The 18,783-nt window shown below is 39.2% G+C and overlaps 1 protein-coding gene across 1 annotated transcript in view; it reads left to right on the top strand.

Annotated features, from left to right (window-relative positions):
• WDR59 (WD repeat domain 59) overlaps nucleotides 1-18,783 on the top strand; it is a 109,752-nt gene that overhangs the window by 78,951 nt on the left and 12,018 nt on the right. Inside the window, exons 21-25 of the mRNA XM_049864941.1 lie at nucleotides 701-813; nucleotides 2,287-2,437; nucleotides 2,546-2,618; nucleotides 3,533-3,659; nucleotides 3,810-3,952. Of these exons, the coding sequence (XP_049720898.1) occupies nucleotides 701-813; nucleotides 2,287-2,437; nucleotides 2,546-2,618; nucleotides 3,533-3,659; nucleotides 3,810-3,952 (607 nt within the window). The remainder of the gene's footprint in view (nucleotides 1-700; nucleotides 814-2,286; nucleotides 2,438-2,545; nucleotides 2,619-3,532; nucleotides 3,660-3,809; nucleotides 3,953-18,783) is intronic.

Below are 18,783 nucleotides of genomic sequence, written 5' to 3'. Positions count from 1 at the left end.
TGCTATAAAGAAAGATTTTCCAAAATTAGTATTAGATTTTTACAGATATTGGTAGCGGGTTTGGGGTCTTTCTTTATAAGCTTGATGTATTTAGCATTGTGTCTAGGATTTAATAGACAAGTGCACACGTGTCGCTGCTTCATGACTCCAGGCCCCATGAGATTTCAGGTTTGGAGGTATGCCCCAGATTGAGTGTCAACAAAAATAAAGCCAAGTCTATTTTGTCTTGGCCTATTTTCCTTAACCTTCAAAGAGCCTACTGAAACTTTTGTAATGAAGGCAACAAAGTTTTTCATTCTTTAGGTGAAGATGGGCAGATCTGAAAAGTAATACAGGTGCTCCCCGCTCCCCTCCCAACCCAGTTCACCAATGAAGCAGCAGAAAAATTCATGTGAGTTAGTGGTTAAATAGATGACCCATTGAAGTTACTGTACTGTGTTGTTTCTCTGAAGTCTCCTGAATATTGTTTTTTAGGCTATTGTTTCTTATACACATTCCCTGAAGATCTTGTTAAAATACAGATTGTGATTCAGTAGGTCTGGAGTGGGGCCTAAAGTTCTGCATTTCCATAAGCTCCCAGCTTTTCCACCCTCAGAGTCATAGGCTTTAGGCCGCATATGGAGAAGGGTGGAGTTCTGCCATGATTTTTGTTCCTGCCCTCACCAGTCTGAGTTTGCATGTTTCTCTTTGGTTTGTCCAGGTTTGGTCACTGGCTACAGTAGCTACAGATCTTTGCCTTGGTCCGAAGTCTGACCCAGATTTGGAAACACCCTGGGCTCGACATCCATTTGGGCGACAGCTGCTGGAATCTCTGTAGGTTTTGAGAGCTAAAAGTGGGAAAAATGAGTGATATAAATTTTAGGGCTGTAAACATTTTAAATGTTGTCTAAGAGAAAGGTGCAGAGGCCTAAGGAATGAGAGGAAGAAGAATTTTTCCTTTTAGTGCCAAAACAATGTCAGTGCAGAACTAATTTCATATAGGAGAAGGAACTATGTAATATTTGTTGTTCATAACAAGGATTTGTGACCCAGAGACTGATATGTCCTGTGTCACATCAGTCTGAACACAAAAATCTGAGTTCTTAAGATGATAAATGTTTTCTCGGGTGCCACAGGGTTTAGCCCCTGAGAACAGATTAGAAAATTGTGTTTTGGTTTTCCCATTTCCAAAGGCTGTGATACTTTCACCCTGTTAGGCAGTTTATGTCATGTGTACTCCAATGTTGTCAGTCTGCTTAAAACACTGAGCTTGTGTTCAATTTATTGCAGCAAAATATGACATACTAGAAATATACAAAATAACGTACAACTGAGTAAAACCACCTGAACCTCTGTAATAGTGAGGACTAGGTCTCAAGCATAGCAACAATTGTGAGGTTGGTGCAGGACCGGGCAGTGTTTTGTTCTGTTGTGCATAGGGTCGCCACGAGTTGGAATTGACTCGATGGTACCTAAACGACAACAGATCCTGAACAGAGAAACTCTACTCCCTTTGGGGTGGAGCTTGCTTTACTTACTTGTTGAAGCCGGACCTGGGGCAAATACTCAGGCGTTAGTTGCTTTATCATTAACACAGGGATGATAATGCTTCTTCTACCTACCAAACGAGATAGCAGGTGTGAAAGCACTTTTTAAAATATTAGATGTTGAGTGATAGAAAGATAGTGATATTATTCCATCACCAAGTCGAAGTCCTTCTGATCCCTACCTCGTGTTTGAGCATAGTGAGCCTGAAAAGAACAAAGGGGATCTGAGTACCTAAAAGGTAAAAATATTCTTTTTCTTTAATAGCTCACATTCGTAATTCTCTAGTCTGTGGACTGCTTGCTGTACATTGGTGGTACAGTGTTCTTTGACTGCCTTCATGTAGCTTTAGGTTATAAGAATGAAGTCTATAGAGACCCCCCCCCCCCCCCGCAAAAAGCAGTGTGCTCTTCCTTGAAATTGGGTTACTAAGAAAGTATGTATTGCATCACTCAGATGTTGTGTTCGTCGACCTAGTTCTTGGCAAGGTGGCATTGAAGTTTGAGCCCATGTCTGATGCCAGCAAAGCTTTTGTGTTAGCTGTTAGGTCACTGGTAATATTCTGATATGTTTTATTCCAAAACACATTTAGCCAAACCACTTGATCTGTAGAGAGCCCCAGTCCCTGATAGGGGTTTTTGAGGCAGAATTACAAATCGTCCCTTCTTACTGCTATGGCAACAACCCATCATAATTGTGGTAGTTATCCTTCCTGTATCCCGTATCTTGACTTGTTTTCTTTCCTCTCATCATTTTCTTCAGGTTGGCTCATTACTGTCAGCTTCGGGATGTTCAGACATTGGCTATGCTTTGCAGCGTGTTTGAAGCCCAGTCTAGGCCTCAGGGAATACCAAACCCCTTTGGGCCTTTTCCTAACCGTTCTTCCAATCTTGTGGTGTCCCATAGTCGATATGTAAGTGTGTGGTTTACTGGTTTGTGTCTAAATGTTCCTGAATGTAAAATTCCATGTGGAATGGTATTTTGATGCTCCTTCTCTTTGTTCTTCTCGTCCTGTCTGTAGCCTAGCTTCACTTCCTCTGGTTCCTGCTCAAGTATGTCAGACCCAGGGCTCAACACTGGTGGCTGGAACATAGGTTGGTATCCAAATGGCTTCACCCGTGCTGGGTTTTTAGTCCAATAAAGTCTGTGTGCATGTTGTGAATATGTAATCTGTTATAGATGAGCATTCTCCATGTTTTTCCTTGTTTCCCATATCTCTTTAAATTTTGGAAGATGGGGATACAATTGCTAGCAAGGCCTGGGCTTTCATGTTTGAACAGACCAATTTCTTGCATCTTGCTGGGTATCTTTTTAGCTTATAACTGATATTGGAACTTCTCACTCTTCACCCCCAAAACCTGACCTTACCTTTCTACATGATCATTTGTGTCTTCCTGTTATCTACCTCTTTCAATGTAGAGAAATAAGTCTGGGCCTGTCTCCAGCTGACCATAAAGGTCTGCCTCAAAATAGGTATATTTGTGTTTTCTGATTTTTTTTTTAATTTTATTTTTCTTGAGTATAAAAACAATACATGCCAAATAAGGAAAAACAAACAAAAAGTATTAGAGAAGAAAATAGTAATCATTGATAATCCTCTCACCTAGAAATAATATTCGTTAACTTTTCAGAACCTTTTCTTCTAATTTTTGTGGGGGGGGGGTCATTCTATATATGCAATTTTTTGTTCTGTGTTTTTAATTTATCATATGCATTTTCTCATCATTTAAAATATTTTTATGAATAATGACTATATAATATTCCATTATATCAATATACCATAATTTGCTTAATCATTATGTGTGTACTTAATGAAAAGGTTAACTTAATAAATATCTAGACAAAAAGGTAAGGCATGGGAAGGGTTCTCTTTAGTTGTGTTTCTCAGAATCTCAGCTTAGTTTTTCTTTCAGGGGAGACATTGGACCCACTGCATTAAGAAAGAGTTTCAGATATTTTGCATGCTTTCTCTAATTTCCATCTTCCATTCCCATTTGGTTTTCTTCAGCGGGAAGAGAGGCAGAACATTTATCTTCACCCTGGGGAGAGTCTTCACCGGAAGAAATACGTTTTGGGAGTTTGACCTACAGTGATCCTCGTGAACGAGAGCGTGACCAGCATGATAAAAACAAAAGGTAACAACCTTCCTCAGCGAGGCCTACCATTTCATAACTCTTAGATTCTCCAAAATTATACTTGCTTTAAGGAAGGCACATAAAATGCCTCCTGGTATTGAGTTTGTTTTATCTTAAAGGAACTGACAGGAATTTAAAAATTCTATCCAGGCTTCTGGACCCTGCGAATACGCAGCAATTTGATGACTTTAAGAAATGCTATGGAGAAATCCTGTATCGCTGGGGCCTGAGAGAGAAACGAGCTGAAGTGCTGAAGTTTGTTTCCTGTCCCCCTGATCCTCACAAAGGAATTGGTAAATATGAATTTCTCTCTTCTCCTGTCACTACCTGAAAGGTCCTCTAACTTAATTTGTCCACAGCATGAAACTTGGGATGAAATTCTGTCTTCTCATTTGTAAGCAAAAATTTCTAAAGCATTTTGAGTCTATTCCAAGCTTCTGAAAACCCTTTTATTTCATAACAAGATTAAATGTCTATTGTGACAGAAGTAATTTTATATGAAGTACTCAGGTACTGATTGGTAGTAGGAATATTTATTCATTTATTTAACTAACATGTACCAAGCTCTTCTTAGGTACTAGGCATAGTACTAGCATACTTTTTCTCCTTGTGGAACTCACAGCTTAATGGAGAAAGAAAATGAAATAACAAATTGGAATAACTATTACTGAGCAAACAAAAGGTGTCCAGCAGGGGTAATAGGGAGGGAGAGTTCTAGAAGATGTGTTCAGGTGTCTAGGGCAGGGCTCTCTGAGGAGATGATGTTTCAGCTGAGCGCTGAAGGAGAAGGAACCATCGGGCAGACCATCTGTCTGTCAGTCTGTCGTATTATGATGGCTTGCATGTTGTTATGATGCTGGAAGCCATGCCACTAGTATTTCAAATATCAGCAGGGTCACACATGGTGGACAGGTGTCAGTGAAGCATCCAGACTAAGACTGGGAAGAAAGGCCTGGAAGTCTAGTTCCAAAAATTAGCCAGTGAAAAACCTATGTATCACAACAGAATATGGTCATATATAGTGCTGGAGGATGAGCCCCTTAAGCTGAAAGGCACTCAGAATACACAGTGGCAGTGACAATGGACTCAAACATACCAATGATCATGAAGATGGCTCAGGATCGGGTAACATTTCGTTCTGTTCTACATAAGGTCACCATGAGTTAGAGCCAACTCCATGACAACTAACAACAGTAATATCTTAGCAGGAAACTGGAAGTTTGTTTTCCAGAGAAGGTAAATGCATTTCCAGGGAGTAAGGGCCCACGAAATACCTAGCGTAATAAGTGAAGACAGACCTCGAATAAAGAGAAGATCCTAGAAGCTTCTAGAGAGTGAAAACAGATCACATTCTAAGGATAAGGACTATGAATGGCATCTCGCTTCTCATGAACAGAACTAGAAACTAGATGACAGTGCAGCATTGCCTTTAAAAGTCTCAAAAAAAATTATATATAACTTAGAATTCTGTACCCAGATTATCAAGTGTGAAAGTAAACCTTCAGCCTGTCTAAGAAGGAGGAGAACATTCGAACCAGAAAGTAAGGAAATCAGGTTGGTGGTAAAGGGAGATCTGTGCAGCAGACCTGGAGACAGACCGTTCAGATTGGAATGGTTAGAAAGGTTTCAGAAATATTATCTCCAAGAGGAGAAAATTGGGGGTGTGGGGAAATATATATGTGTATGTGTGTACATATATATAGTACATTTCAGTGTTCAGTGTATTTAGAGAAGATTCAAATATTTGAGGGAGAGTTTAGAAATAGATATGTTGATAAGTACATAGCAAACTAAGCAAATGAAAAAACCAAGATAGTTACTAACTCTGGAAAAACAAAATAAGCAAGAAAGGAAAAGTAATCATAGTATCATTATGTTTACCTAGATAAATAACGTAAAGGCTGAATATTACAGCCAACCAAAATGCAAATAGAACTATATTGGGGAAGATGAAGGAATAAGTGGTCTGTGTGTGGGAAGAAGGTAGTTGGGGAGATGAGGGGAATGAAAGAGAGCATCCACTGTGGAAAGTGAATAGATAATGGTTAAATATGAAAATTAAAAAATAGCTTTATAAATATGCTGTTTAGAGATACGGTGGTAAAAATGAAAAAAAAACAGTTAAAGAGTTGAAATGATTTCCTTTAGGGAGCAATAGGGGTACGTGGTAGGGAATGCTGGTTTTTGTAATAAGGCTCTTAGAACTATCAACTGTATATATGTCTATACAGTTTTTATCTTAAAAAATAAATAAAGTAATATATAGATACAGCTATTGAATAACAAGGATTATTTTAATATGAATTCTTTTTGTGTTTTTGAAGAAATGAGAAGATACAAAGTGCTATTTGGTCAATATATTTTTCAGAGCATCTAAATGCATGAGAGTACATAAGGGAGAGATTAATGATACCCTGAATCAATTTGTCTTTTAAAATTAGTTTTCAGGAAAATATATGAATCACAGATATATGTAAGTGATGTATTAGTCCATCGATCAGCTAAACCCTTATCGCCATGTATTATCATAAAGCCTCATACTGGAGTCTGTGGAAAGTACAAAGAAATATAAGGATGCTATCTGGGATTAAGGAGTTTATAATCCAATCAGAGAGAGAAAAAAAAATTCTTGAAGACTTAAATGAATTTCAACAATGAATAATATGTCTTAATACCAATAAAAACAATATTGAAAGATTTTAAAAAGGGTAAGGGATGGTAAAAGGAAGACTCACAGACAAAAACATTAAGAAAAGTATTTTTATTTGCAGAGTTTTACAAAGTAGTCCAGACTTTGAAAGAATCAGACTCTCCAAACACAGGACACATCAGGTAGTGAAAGAAAAAGATTACAAGGTTACCAAGATTACAGTTAGTCTTCTCATGGTGGAAAATGCAGTTTCCTCTTTGATTTTTATACCTGCAAGGGTTATCACATATCTGCAGACATTATCATAGCAAATTTGAGGATAAGGTTATTTTTTTATTCAGGGGTGTCTTAGACATCTAGTGCTGCTATAACTGAAGTACCACAAGTGGATGGCTTTAACAAAGAGAAGTTTATTTTTTCAGAGTAAAGTAGGCTAAAAGTCCAAATTCGGGTTGTTAGCTCCAGGGGAAGGCTTTCTCTTTTTGTCGGCCTTCTCATCAATCTTCCCTCAGCCTAGGAGCTTTTCTTCGCAGGAACCATAGGACCAAAGGACGCGCTGTGCTCCTGGCACTGCTTTCTTGGTAGAATGACCCCCCCCCCACTTCCCTTCCCTTCCCTTTTTATCCTTTTTATCTCTTGGGAGATAAAAGGTGGTGCAGGCCACACCCCAGGGAAACTCCCTTTACATCGGCTCTGGGATGTGACCTGGGTAAGGGTGGTGTTACAATCCCACCCTAATCCTCTTTAATATAAAATTACAATCACAAAATGGAGAGTAACCACACAATACTGGGAATCGTGGCCTAACCAAGTCAACACATATTTTAGGGGGACACAGTTCAATCCATGATGGGGGGTTAGATGTTTATGCAAAGGATCATGACTTCACTTATTTTGGCAGAGAGTGGCAGAATGGGTAAAAAAAAACATGATTCAACTGTATGCTGTTTATAAGAGACACACCTTAAGCCCAAGGACACAAATAGGTTGAAAATGAAAGGATGGAAAAGAATATTCCATGCAAATAATAACCAAAAGGGTTGGCAATCTTAATGTCAGACAAAGTAGACTTTCAGACAAAATCTGTTAGTAGAGATAAAAATGGACATTATATAGTGATAAAAGGGTCAATTAATCAAGCAGATTTAACAATCATAAATATATATGCACCCAACTTCCAAGCACCTAATATATAAAGCTAACATTGATAGAATTAAAGGGAGAAATAGTACTACAATAATCGTTGGAGACTTCAGTCCACCACTTTCAATATTGAACAGAACATCTAGAAAGAAGACCAACAAGGATACAGAGGACCTGAATGACATTATAAACCAGCTAGACTTAACAGACACGTATAGAACACTCTACCCCAAAACAGCACAGTATACATTCTACTTCAGTGCACATGACACAACTGTATGGCAACAAACTGGTAAACCTAGATGAAACGGTCAAATTCTTAGAAGCGCACAGTCTGCCCAAACTGACTCAAGAGGAAATAGAAAGTCTCAGCAGACGCATAACAAATGAAGAGATTGAATCAATGATCAAAAACGTTCCAACAAAAAAAAGTCCTGGAACAGATGGCTTTGCTGGGTAATTCTGTCAAACATTTAGAGAAGAATTGATTCCTATACTCTTTAAACTCTTCCGAAAGATAGAGAAGGAAGGAACACCCCCTAATTCAGTCTATGAAGCAAGCATGACCCTGATACCGAAATCAGACAAAGACACCACAAGAGAAGAATACTATAGGCCAATATCTCTTATGAATATAGATGCAAAAATCCTCAACAAAATACTAGCAAACAGAATACAACAGCATGTTAAGAGTCATACATCATGACCAAGTGGGATTTATTCCAGGAATTCAGGGATGGTTCAACCTCAGAAAATACAATCAACATAAAATTACCACATCAATAGAACAAAGGAAAAAAAACATACAGTCATCTCTATGGATGCAGAAAAAGCATTTGATAAAATCCAACACACTTTCTTGATGAAGACCCTAAAGAAGATTGAAGTAAAAGGGAAATAGCTCAGTATGGTTCAGAGCATATATGAAAAGCCAACAGCCAACATTATGCTTAATGGAGAAAGACTGAGAGCTTTCCCCTTGAAATGAAGAAAAGGTGCCAGCTCTCACTACTTCTATTCAGTATTGTATTAGAAGGCCAAGCAAGAGCAGTAAGACAAGAAAAAGAAATAAAAGGTATCCAGATTGGAAAAAGAGAAGTAAAATTATCTCTGTTTGTGGATACATGATCTTATATATAGAAAATCCCAAACAGTCCACAAGAAAACTGCTAGAGCTAATAGAGGAATTTAGCAGAGTTGCAGGGTACAAGCGCAACAAACAAAAATCGGTTGGATTTCTATACACCAGCAGTGAGAAATCTGAAAGGGAAATTAGGAAAACAATTCCATTTATAGTAACATCTAAGAGAATAAAATATCTGGGAATAAATCTAACCAGGGACGTGAAGGATTTATACAATGAAAATTATAAACCACTGCTGAAAGAGATTAAATAAGATTGAATACATGGAAAGATGTTCCATGTTCATGGTCTTGATATTGTTAAGATGTCAATACTGCCCAAAGCAATCTGTAGATTCAATGCAATTCCAATCAAAATTCCAACAGCCTTCTTTACAGAAATAGAAAAACCAATCCTCAACTTTATATGGAATGGCAAGAGATCCCAAATAGCTAAAACAGTGTTGAAAGAGAAGAACAAAGTGGGAGGACTCACACTTCCTGATTACAGTAATCAAAACAGCCTAGTACTGGTATGGCAGTAGACACATAGACCAATGGAATAGAATTGAGAGTCCAGAAATAAAATGACACGTCTATGGTCAACCGATTTCTTTTTAAATTATACTGCAGATGAAGGTTTTCAGAACAAACCAGCTTCTGATTAAACAGTTAGTATGCATATTGTTTTATGACATTGTTTAACAACCCCATGACATGTCAACACTGTCCCTTTTCGACCTTGGGTTCAACCGATTTTTGACAAGGGTGCTAAGTCCGTTTGATAAGGAAAGAAGAATCTCTTCAATAAATGGTGTTGGAAAAACTGGATTTCCACACTGTCTTAGTCATCTAGTGCTTCTATAACAGAAGTACCACAAGTGGTGGCTTTAACAGAAAACAAACAAACAAACAAAAAGACCAACCCAGTGCCATCGAGTCAATTCCAACTCATAGCGACCCTATAGGACAGAGTAGAACTGCCCCATAGAGTTTCCAAGGAGCGCTTGGCAGATTTGAACTGCTGACCCTTTGGTTTGCCGCCGTAGCACTTGACCACTACGCCACCAGGCTTTCCAGGTTAACAAGGAGAAATTTATTCTCTCACAGCCTAGGAGGCTAGAAGTCCAAATTCAGGGTGCCAGCTCCAGGGAAAGGCTTTCTCTCTCTGTCGGCTCTGGGGGAAGGTCCTTGTCATCAGCCTTCCCTGGTCGAGTTTCTCAGAACAGGGATCCCAGGTCCAAAGGACACGCTATCGCCTGGCTCTTGGTTCTTGTTGGTAGGAGGTCCCCCCGTCTTTCTGCTGTCTTCTCTCTTTTATATCTCAAAAGAGATTGGTTTGGCGGACTAGGCAGACGCTACCTCGGATCCCTCTTACAACAAAGACACGGAAAAACAAGTGAATCGATCACATACATAACAATCTACGAACCCTGAACAACAAACACAGATTTAGAGACGGAGAACGAACTAATACGGGGAAGCAGCGATTGTTTCCAGAGCCTGGAGCCAGCATACCAGTCAGGTACGGCACAAGCACAGAGAGCTGCCCCACCCCCCTGAACTAACCCTGGGAGGGGGACCAGCCGGTTCCGCGGGTGGCGTGGGACACAGCCAGTAGGAGAAGTCCCCGGGAGGCAGTGACTGGTCTTGGAGCAGAAAGAGCAGCGTCCGAGCCGGGGAACCGTCCCGCAGGGATTTCGACTGGACGCAGGTACGGCATAAACACGGACAGTTGCTCCACCCCCCTGACCTAACCCCGGGAAGGGGACCAGCCGGGTCGCGCGGGCGGCGTGGGACTCAGCCGGTAGGAGAAGTCCCCAGGAGGCAGCGACTGGTATTGGAGTGGGGAGAACAGCATCCCAGCCAGGACACTCGGTCACGGCACAAGCACGGGGAGCTGCTCCACCCATCTGAACTAACCCCGGGAGGAGGCCCAACTGGTTCTCGGAGGTGGCACGGCCACGCGGCTGGAGGGACGAGAAGTCCCCGGGAGGCAGCGACTGATTTTGGAGTCGAGAGTGCACCGTCCCAGTAGGGGAGCCTTGACGCTGGGCGTGGGGCTGGAAGCGGAGGATCTGACCGTGACCCCAGCGGGCCAGACCCCCCGGGGGCAATCTCCACACAGCCAGCACACATAGGCGAGGCGCCCACGGGAATCTCAGATATAATAGTCATTCCAAGCAAGACAAGCAACTCTGGCTATATTCTGAGGTGCTACTCTCCTATCTCTCTGTTCCCTCCCCCATCCTCCCCAGGCGGCTTCATTAACATCTGAATAGCCTGAGCCAGAGGGAGAACTCTCATAGGGATCTGACTGCATTTTTTTTTTTAGCGGATTTTCTGGAAAAACTAGTTTCCCAGTGATGGCTCAGAGACAACAATCCATATCAAACCACTTAAAGAAGCAGACCATGACAGCTTCTCCAGCCCCCCAAACAAAAGAATCAAAATCTTTCCCAAATGAAGATACAATCTTGGAATTATCAGATACAGAATATAAAAAACTAATTTACAGAATGCTTAATGATATCACAAATGAAATTAGGATAACTGCAGAAAAAGCCAAGGAACACACTGATAAAACTGTTGAAGAACTCAAAAAGATTATTCAAGAACATACTGGAAAAATTAATAAGTTGCAAGAATCCATAGAGAGACAACATGTAGAAATCCAAAAGATTAACAATAAAATTACAGAATTTTTTTTTTTAACAGAATTAGACAACACACTAGGAAGTCAGAGGAGCAGACTCGAACAATTAGAATGCAGACTGGGACATCTGGAGGACCAGGGAATCAACACCAACATAGCTGAAAAAAAATCAGAGAAAAGAATTAAAAAAAATGAAGAAACCCTAAGAATTATGTGGGACTCTATCAAGAAGGATAACCTGCGGGTGATTGGAGTCCCAGAACAGGGAGGGGGGACAGAAAACACAGAGAAAATAGTTGAAGAACTCCTGACACAAAACTTCCCTGACATCATGAAAGACGAAAGGATATCTATCCAAGATGCTCATCGAACCCCATTTAAGATTGATCCAAAAAGAAAAACACCAAGACATATTATCATCAAACTCACCAAAACCAAAGATAAACAGAAAATTTTAAAAGCAGCCAGGGAGAAAAGAAAGGTTTCCTTCACGGGAGAATCAATAAGAATATGTTCTGATTACTCAGTAGAAACCATGCAGGCAAGAAGGGAATGGGACGACATATACAGAACACTGAAGGAGAAAAACTGCCAGCCAAGGATCATATATCCAGCAAAACTCTCTCTGAAATATGAAGGCGAAATTAAGATATTTACAGACAAACACAAGTTTAGAGAATTTGCAAAAACCAAACCAAAGCTACAAGAAATACTAAAGGATATTGTTTGGTCAGAGAACCAATAATATCAGATATCAACACAACACAAGGTCACAAAACAGAACGTCCTGATATCAACTCAAATAGGGAAATCACAAAAACAAACAAATTAAGATTAATTAAAAAAAAAAAATACACATAACAGGGAATCATGGAAGTCAATAGGTAAAAGATCACAATAATCAAAAAGAGGGACTAAATACAGGAGGCATTGAACTGCCATATGGAGAGTGATACAAGGCGATATAGAACAATACAAGTTAGGTTTTTACTTAGAAAAATAGGGGTAAATAATAAGGTAACCACAAAAAGGTATAACAACTCTATAACTCAAGATAAAAACCAAGAAAAACGTAACGACTCAACTAACATAAAGTCAAGCACTATGAAAATGAGGATCTCACAAGTTACTAAGAAAAACGCCTCAGCACAAAAAAGTATGTGGAAAAATGAAATTGTCAACAACACACATAAAAAGGCATCAAAATGACAGCACTAAAAACTTATTTATCTATAATTACCCTGAATGTAAATGGACCAAATGCACCAATAAAGAGTCAGAGAGTCACAGACTGGATAAAGAAACACGATCCATCTATATGCTGCCTACAAGAGACACACCTTAGACTTAGAGACACAAACAAACTAAAACTCAAAGGATGGAAAAAAGTATATCAAGCAAACAATAAGCAAAAAAGAAGAGGAGTAGCAATATTAATTTCTGACAAAATAGACTTTAGACTTAAATCCACCACAAAGGATGAAGAAGGACACTATATAATGATAAAAGGGACAATTGATCAGGAAGACATGACCATATTAAATATTTATGCACCCAATGACAGGGCTGCAAGATACATAAATCAAATTTTAACAGAATTGAAAAGCGAGATAGATACCTCCACAATTATAGTAGGAGACTTCAACACACCACTTTCGGAGAAGGACAGGACATCCAGTAAGAAGCTCAACAGAGACACGGAAGATCTAATGACAACAATCAACCAACTTGACCTCATTGACTTATACAGAACTCTCCACCCAACTGCTGCAAAGTATACTTTTTTTTTCTAGCGCACATGGAACATTCTCTAGAATAGACCACATATTAGGTCATAAAACAAACCTTTGCAGAGTCCAAAACATCGAAATATTACAAAGCATCTTCTCAGACCACAAGGCAATAAAACTAGAGATCAAAAGAGATCAATAACAGAAAAACTAGGGAAAAGAAATCAAATACTTGGAAAATGAACAATACCCTCCTGAAAAAAGACTGGGTTATAGAAGACATCAAGGAGGGAATAAGGAAATTCATAGAAAGCAACGAGAATGAAAATACTTCCTACCAAAACCTCTGGGACACAGCAAAAGCAGTGCTCAGAGGCCAATTTATATCGATAAATGCACACATACAAAAAGAAGAAAGAGCCAAAATCAGAGAACTGTCCCTACAACTTGAACAAAGAGAAAGTGAGCAACAAAAGAATCCATCAGGCACCAGAAGAAAACAAATAATAAAAATTAGAGGTGAACTAAATGAATTAGAGAACAGAAAAACAATTGAAAGAATTAACAAAGCCAAAAGCTGGTTCTTTGAAAAAATTAACAAAATTGATAAACCATTGGCTAGACTGACTAAAGAAATACAGGAAAGGAAAGAAATAAGCCGAATAAGAAATGAGAAGGACCACATCACAACAGAGCCAAATGAAATTAAAAGAATCATTTCAGATTATTATGAAAAATTGTACTCTAACAAATTTGAAAACCTAGAAGAAATGGATGAATTCCTGGAAAAACACTACCTACCTAAACTAACACATTCAGAAGTAGAACAACTAAATAGACCCATAACAAAAAAAGAGATTGAAACGGTAATCAAAAAACTCCCAACAAAAAAAAGCCCTGGCCCAGACAGCTTCACTGCAGAGTTCTACCAAACTTTCAGAGAAGAGTTAACACCACTACTACTAAAAGTATTCCAAAGCATAGAAAATGACGGAATACTACCCAACTCATTCTATGAAGCCACCATCTCCCTGATACCAAAACCAGGTAAAGACATTACAAAAAAAGAAAATTATAGACCTATATCCCTCATGAACATTGATGCAAAAATCCTCAACAAAATTCTAGCCAATAGAATCCAACAACACATCAAAAAAATAATTCACCCTGATCAAGTGGGATTTATACCAGGTATGCAAGGCTGGTTTAATATCAGAAAAACCATTAATGTAATCCATCACATAAATAAAACAAAAGACAAAAACCACATGATCTTATCAATTGATGCAGAAAAGGCATTTGACAAAGTCCAACACCCATTCATGATAAAAACTCTTACCAAAATAGGAATTGAAGGAAAATTCCTCAACATAATAAAGGGCATCTATGCAAAGCCAACAGCCAATATCACTCTAAATGGAGAGAACCTGAAAGCATTTCCCTTGAGAACGGGAACCAGACAAGGATGCCCTTTATCACCGCTCTTATTCAACATCGTGTTGGAAGTCTTAGCCAGGGCAATTAGGCTAGACAAAGAAATAAAAGGTATCCGGATTGGCAAGGAAGAAGTAAAGTTATCAGTATTTGCAGATGACATGATTATATACACAGAAAACCCTAAGGAATCCTCCAGAAAACTACTGAAACTAATAGAAGAGTTTGGCAGAGTCTCAGGTTATAAAATAAACATACAAAAATCACTTGGATTCCTCTAAATCAACAAAAAGAACACCGAAGAGGAAATAACCAAATCAATACCATTCACAGTAGCCCCCAAAAAGATAAGATACTTAGGAATAAATCTTACCAAGGATGTGAAAGACCTATACAAAGAAAACTACAAAGCTCTACTACAAGAAATTCAAAAGGACATGCTTAAGTGGAAAAACATACCCTGCTCATGGATAGGAAGACTTAACATAGTAAAAATGTCTATTCTACCAAAAGCCATCTATACATTTAACGCACTTCCGATCCAAATTCCAATGTCATATTTTAAGGGGATAAAGAAACAAATCACCAATTTCATATGGAAGGGAAAGAAGCCCCGGATAAGCAAAGCACTACTGAAAAAGAAGAAGAAAGTGGGAGGCCTCACCTTACCTGACTTCAGAACCTATTACACAGCCACAGTAGTCAAAACAGCCTGGTATTGGTACAACAACAGACACATAGACCAATGGAACAGAATTGAGAACCCAGACATAAATCCATCCACGTATGAGCAGCTGATATTGGACAAAGGACCAGTGTCAATTAACTGGGGAAAAGATAGCCTTTTTAACAAATGGTGCTGGCATACCTGGATATCCATTTGCAAAAAAATGAAACAGGACCCATACCTCACACCATGCACAAAAACTAACTCCAAGTGGATCAAAGACCTAAACATAAAGACTAAAACGATAAAGATCATGGAAGAAAAAATTGGGACAACCCTAGGAGCCCTAATACAAGGTATAAACAGAATACAAAACATTACCAAAAATGATGAAGAGAAACCCGATAACTGGGAGCTCCTAAAAATCAAACACCTATGCTCATCTAAAGACTTCTCCAAAAGAGTAAAAAGACCACCTACAGACTGGGAAAGAATTTTCAGCTATGACATCTCCGACCAGCGCCTGATCTCTAAAATCTACATGATTCTGTCAAAACTCAACCACAAAAAGACAAACAACCCAATCAAGAAGTGGGCAAAGGATATGAACACACATTTCACTAAAGAAGATATTCAGGCAGCCAACAGATACATGAGAATATGCTCCCGATCATTAGCCATTAGAGAAATGCAAATTAAAACTACGATGAGATTCCATCTCACACCAGCAAAGCTGGCATTAATCCAAAAAACACAAAATAATAAATGTTGGAGAGGCTGAGGAGAGATTGGAACTCTGATACACTGCTGGTGGGAATGTAAAATGGTACAACCACTTTGGAAATCTATCTGGCGATATCTTAAACAGTTAGAAATAGAACTACCATACAACCCAGAAATCCCGCTCCTAGGAATATACCCTAGAGATACAAGAGCCTTCATACAAACAGATATATGCACACCCATGTTTATTGCAGCTCTGTTTACAATAGCAAAAAGTTGGAAGCAACCAAGGTGTCCATCAACAGATGAATGGGTAAATAAATTGTGGTATATTCACACAATGGAATACTACGCATCGATAAAGAACAGTGACGAATCTCTGAAACATTTCATAACATGGAGGAACCTGGAAGGCATTATGCTGAGCGAAATTAGTCAGAGGCAAAAGGACAAGTATTGTATAAGACCACTATTATAAGATCTTGAGAAATAGTAAACCTGAGAAGAACACATACTTTTGTGGTTACGAGGGGGGAGGGAGGGAGGGTGGGAGAGGGTTTTTTATTGATTAATCAGTAGATAAGAACTGCTTTAGGTGAAGGGAAAGACAACACTCAATACATGGAAGGTCAGTTCAATTGGACTGGACCAAAAGCAAAGAAGTTTCCGGGATAAAATGAATGCTTCAAAGGTCAGCGGAGCAAGCGCGGGGGTCTGGGGAACATGGTTTGCGGGGACGTCTAAGTCAATTGGCAAAATAATTCTATTATGAAATCATTCTGCATCCCACTTTGAAATGTGGCGTCTGGGGTCTTAAATGCTAACAAGAGGCCGTCTAAGATGCAGCAATTGGTCTCAACCCACCTGGAGCAAAGGAAAATGAAGAACACCAAGGCCACACGACAACTAAGAGCCCAAGATACAGAAAGGGCCACATGAACCAGAGACCTACATCATCCTGAGACCAGAAGAACTAGTTGGTGCCCGGCCACAATCGATGACTGCCCTGACAGGGAGCACAGCAGAGGACCCCTGAGGGAGCAGGAGATCAGTGGGATACAGACCCCAAATTCTCATAAAAAGACCAAACTTAATGGTCTGACTGAGACTAGAGGAATCCCGGCGGCCATGCTCCCCAGACCTTCTGTTGACACAGGACAGGAACCATCCCCGAAGACAACTCATCAGAAATGAAAGGGACTGGTCAGCGGGTGGGAGAGAGACGCTGATGAAGAGTGAGCTAATTATATCAGGTGGACACTTGAGATTGTGTTGGCAACTCTTATCTGGAGGGGGGATGGGAGGATAGAGAGAGAGGGAAGCCGGCAAAATTGTCAAGAAAGGAGAGACTGAAAGGGCTGACTCAAGAGGGGGAGAGCAAGTGGGAGTAGGGAGTGAGATGTATGTAAACTTATATGTGACAGACTGATTGGTTTTGTAAACGTTCACTTGAAGCTTAATAAAAGTTATTAAAAATAAAAAATAAAGAAATGGAAAAAAAAAAAAAAGATTGGTTTAAGACACAACCTAAATTTTGTAGATTGAGTCCTGCCTCATTAATGAAACCACCTCTAATCCTGCCTCATTAACATCACAGAGGAAGGATTTACAACACATACCATAATCACATCAGATTACAAAATGGTAAACGATCACACAATGCTGGGGATCATGGGCTAGCCAAGTTGACATACATTTTTTGGGGACACAATTCAGTCCGTGACACACATGCAGAAAAATGAAACAGGATCCATGCTTTACACCATACACAGAAACAAATTCAAAATGGAATAAGGACCTAAATGTGTGAGCTAAAACCATAAAATTCTTAGAACAAGCAGGGGCAATGTGGTCAGGCCTAACTTGCAACAATTATCTAGCATAATGAAAACACAGACAGCAAAAACAAAATAAATAAATGAGGCCTCATGAAAATTAAAAATTTTGTTCATCAAAAAACTTTACCAAAAAAGTGAAAAGACAAGCTCTCAACTGGGAGAATATCTTCAGAAACTGTATATGCTCCAAGAATCTAATAACTAAAATATATATAAAACTATTTATTTGGGGAGACAATACTAGAGAATGAGTTCCTCTTTTAAAAACCTGAGGCCATTATCTTGGGTTACCTAGCTGTCCACTTACACGAAAGTTTTCTGCTTCTGGGCTAAAACCAAACCTGCTGCCGTTGAGTCGGTTCCGACTCATAGTGACCCTATAGGACAGAGTGGAACTGCCCGATAGGGTTTCCTTGGAGCAGCTGGCGGATTCGAACTGCTGACCTTTTGATTAGCAGCCATAGCTCTTAACCACTGTGCCACCCGGGCTCAAATCCTGACTTCATCCAACAGCCTGACAGGTGTCTTCTTGTGGTAAAGATGTCAGGAGTCTCTTTAGTATCAGTAGTGAAGAGTACCTGAAACGGCTTTTTTTTTTTTGATGTTTCTCCTAGAAGTTTCCATTCCCAACCTATAGCTTATACCGGGGAACTTAAAGTTAATAAGGATCTTGGAAATTGTGTTTAAGCCGGTACACGATACAGAAACACAATTACTAATGATACAAGTTTTTCAGAGAGATGACATTTTAATAATTTTACTCAAAGAGAATAGAACATAATTAAGTTTACAGTGTTATCCTAACTGTAAAATAACAAACCCTTTTAAAAGACGTGTTATAAATCTATTTATTGAGCAAATAATTTTTACGTTATAATTTAAAATATTGAATGGAGTAATATTTTACCTGACCAATAAGGAAAAATTAAGAAGGAAAGAAGGATTGGTAGCTGGAAAATATAGCGTTGGTGATAGAAACAATGCCGGAGATCGAATGATAGAATTTTGCAAGACCAACGATTTCTTCATTGCAAATACCTTCTTTCACCAACGTAAATGGCGACTATACACAATGACCTTTTGCTTTCTTCATGTGTGATGTTCTTGATGTCATTCCACAACTTGTTTGGTCTTCGGTCACTAGTGTTCAATACGTCAAAT

This window comes from Elephas maximus, chromosome 21 (assembly GCF_024166365.1).
Source record: "Elephas maximus indicus isolate mEleMax1 chromosome 21, mEleMax1 primary haplotype, whole genome shotgun sequence".
Classification (NCBI taxonomy): Eukaryota; Metazoa; Chordata; class Mammalia; order Proboscidea; family Elephantidae; genus Elephas; species Elephas maximus.
This window is presented reverse-complemented; position numbering and strand designations above follow the sequence as displayed.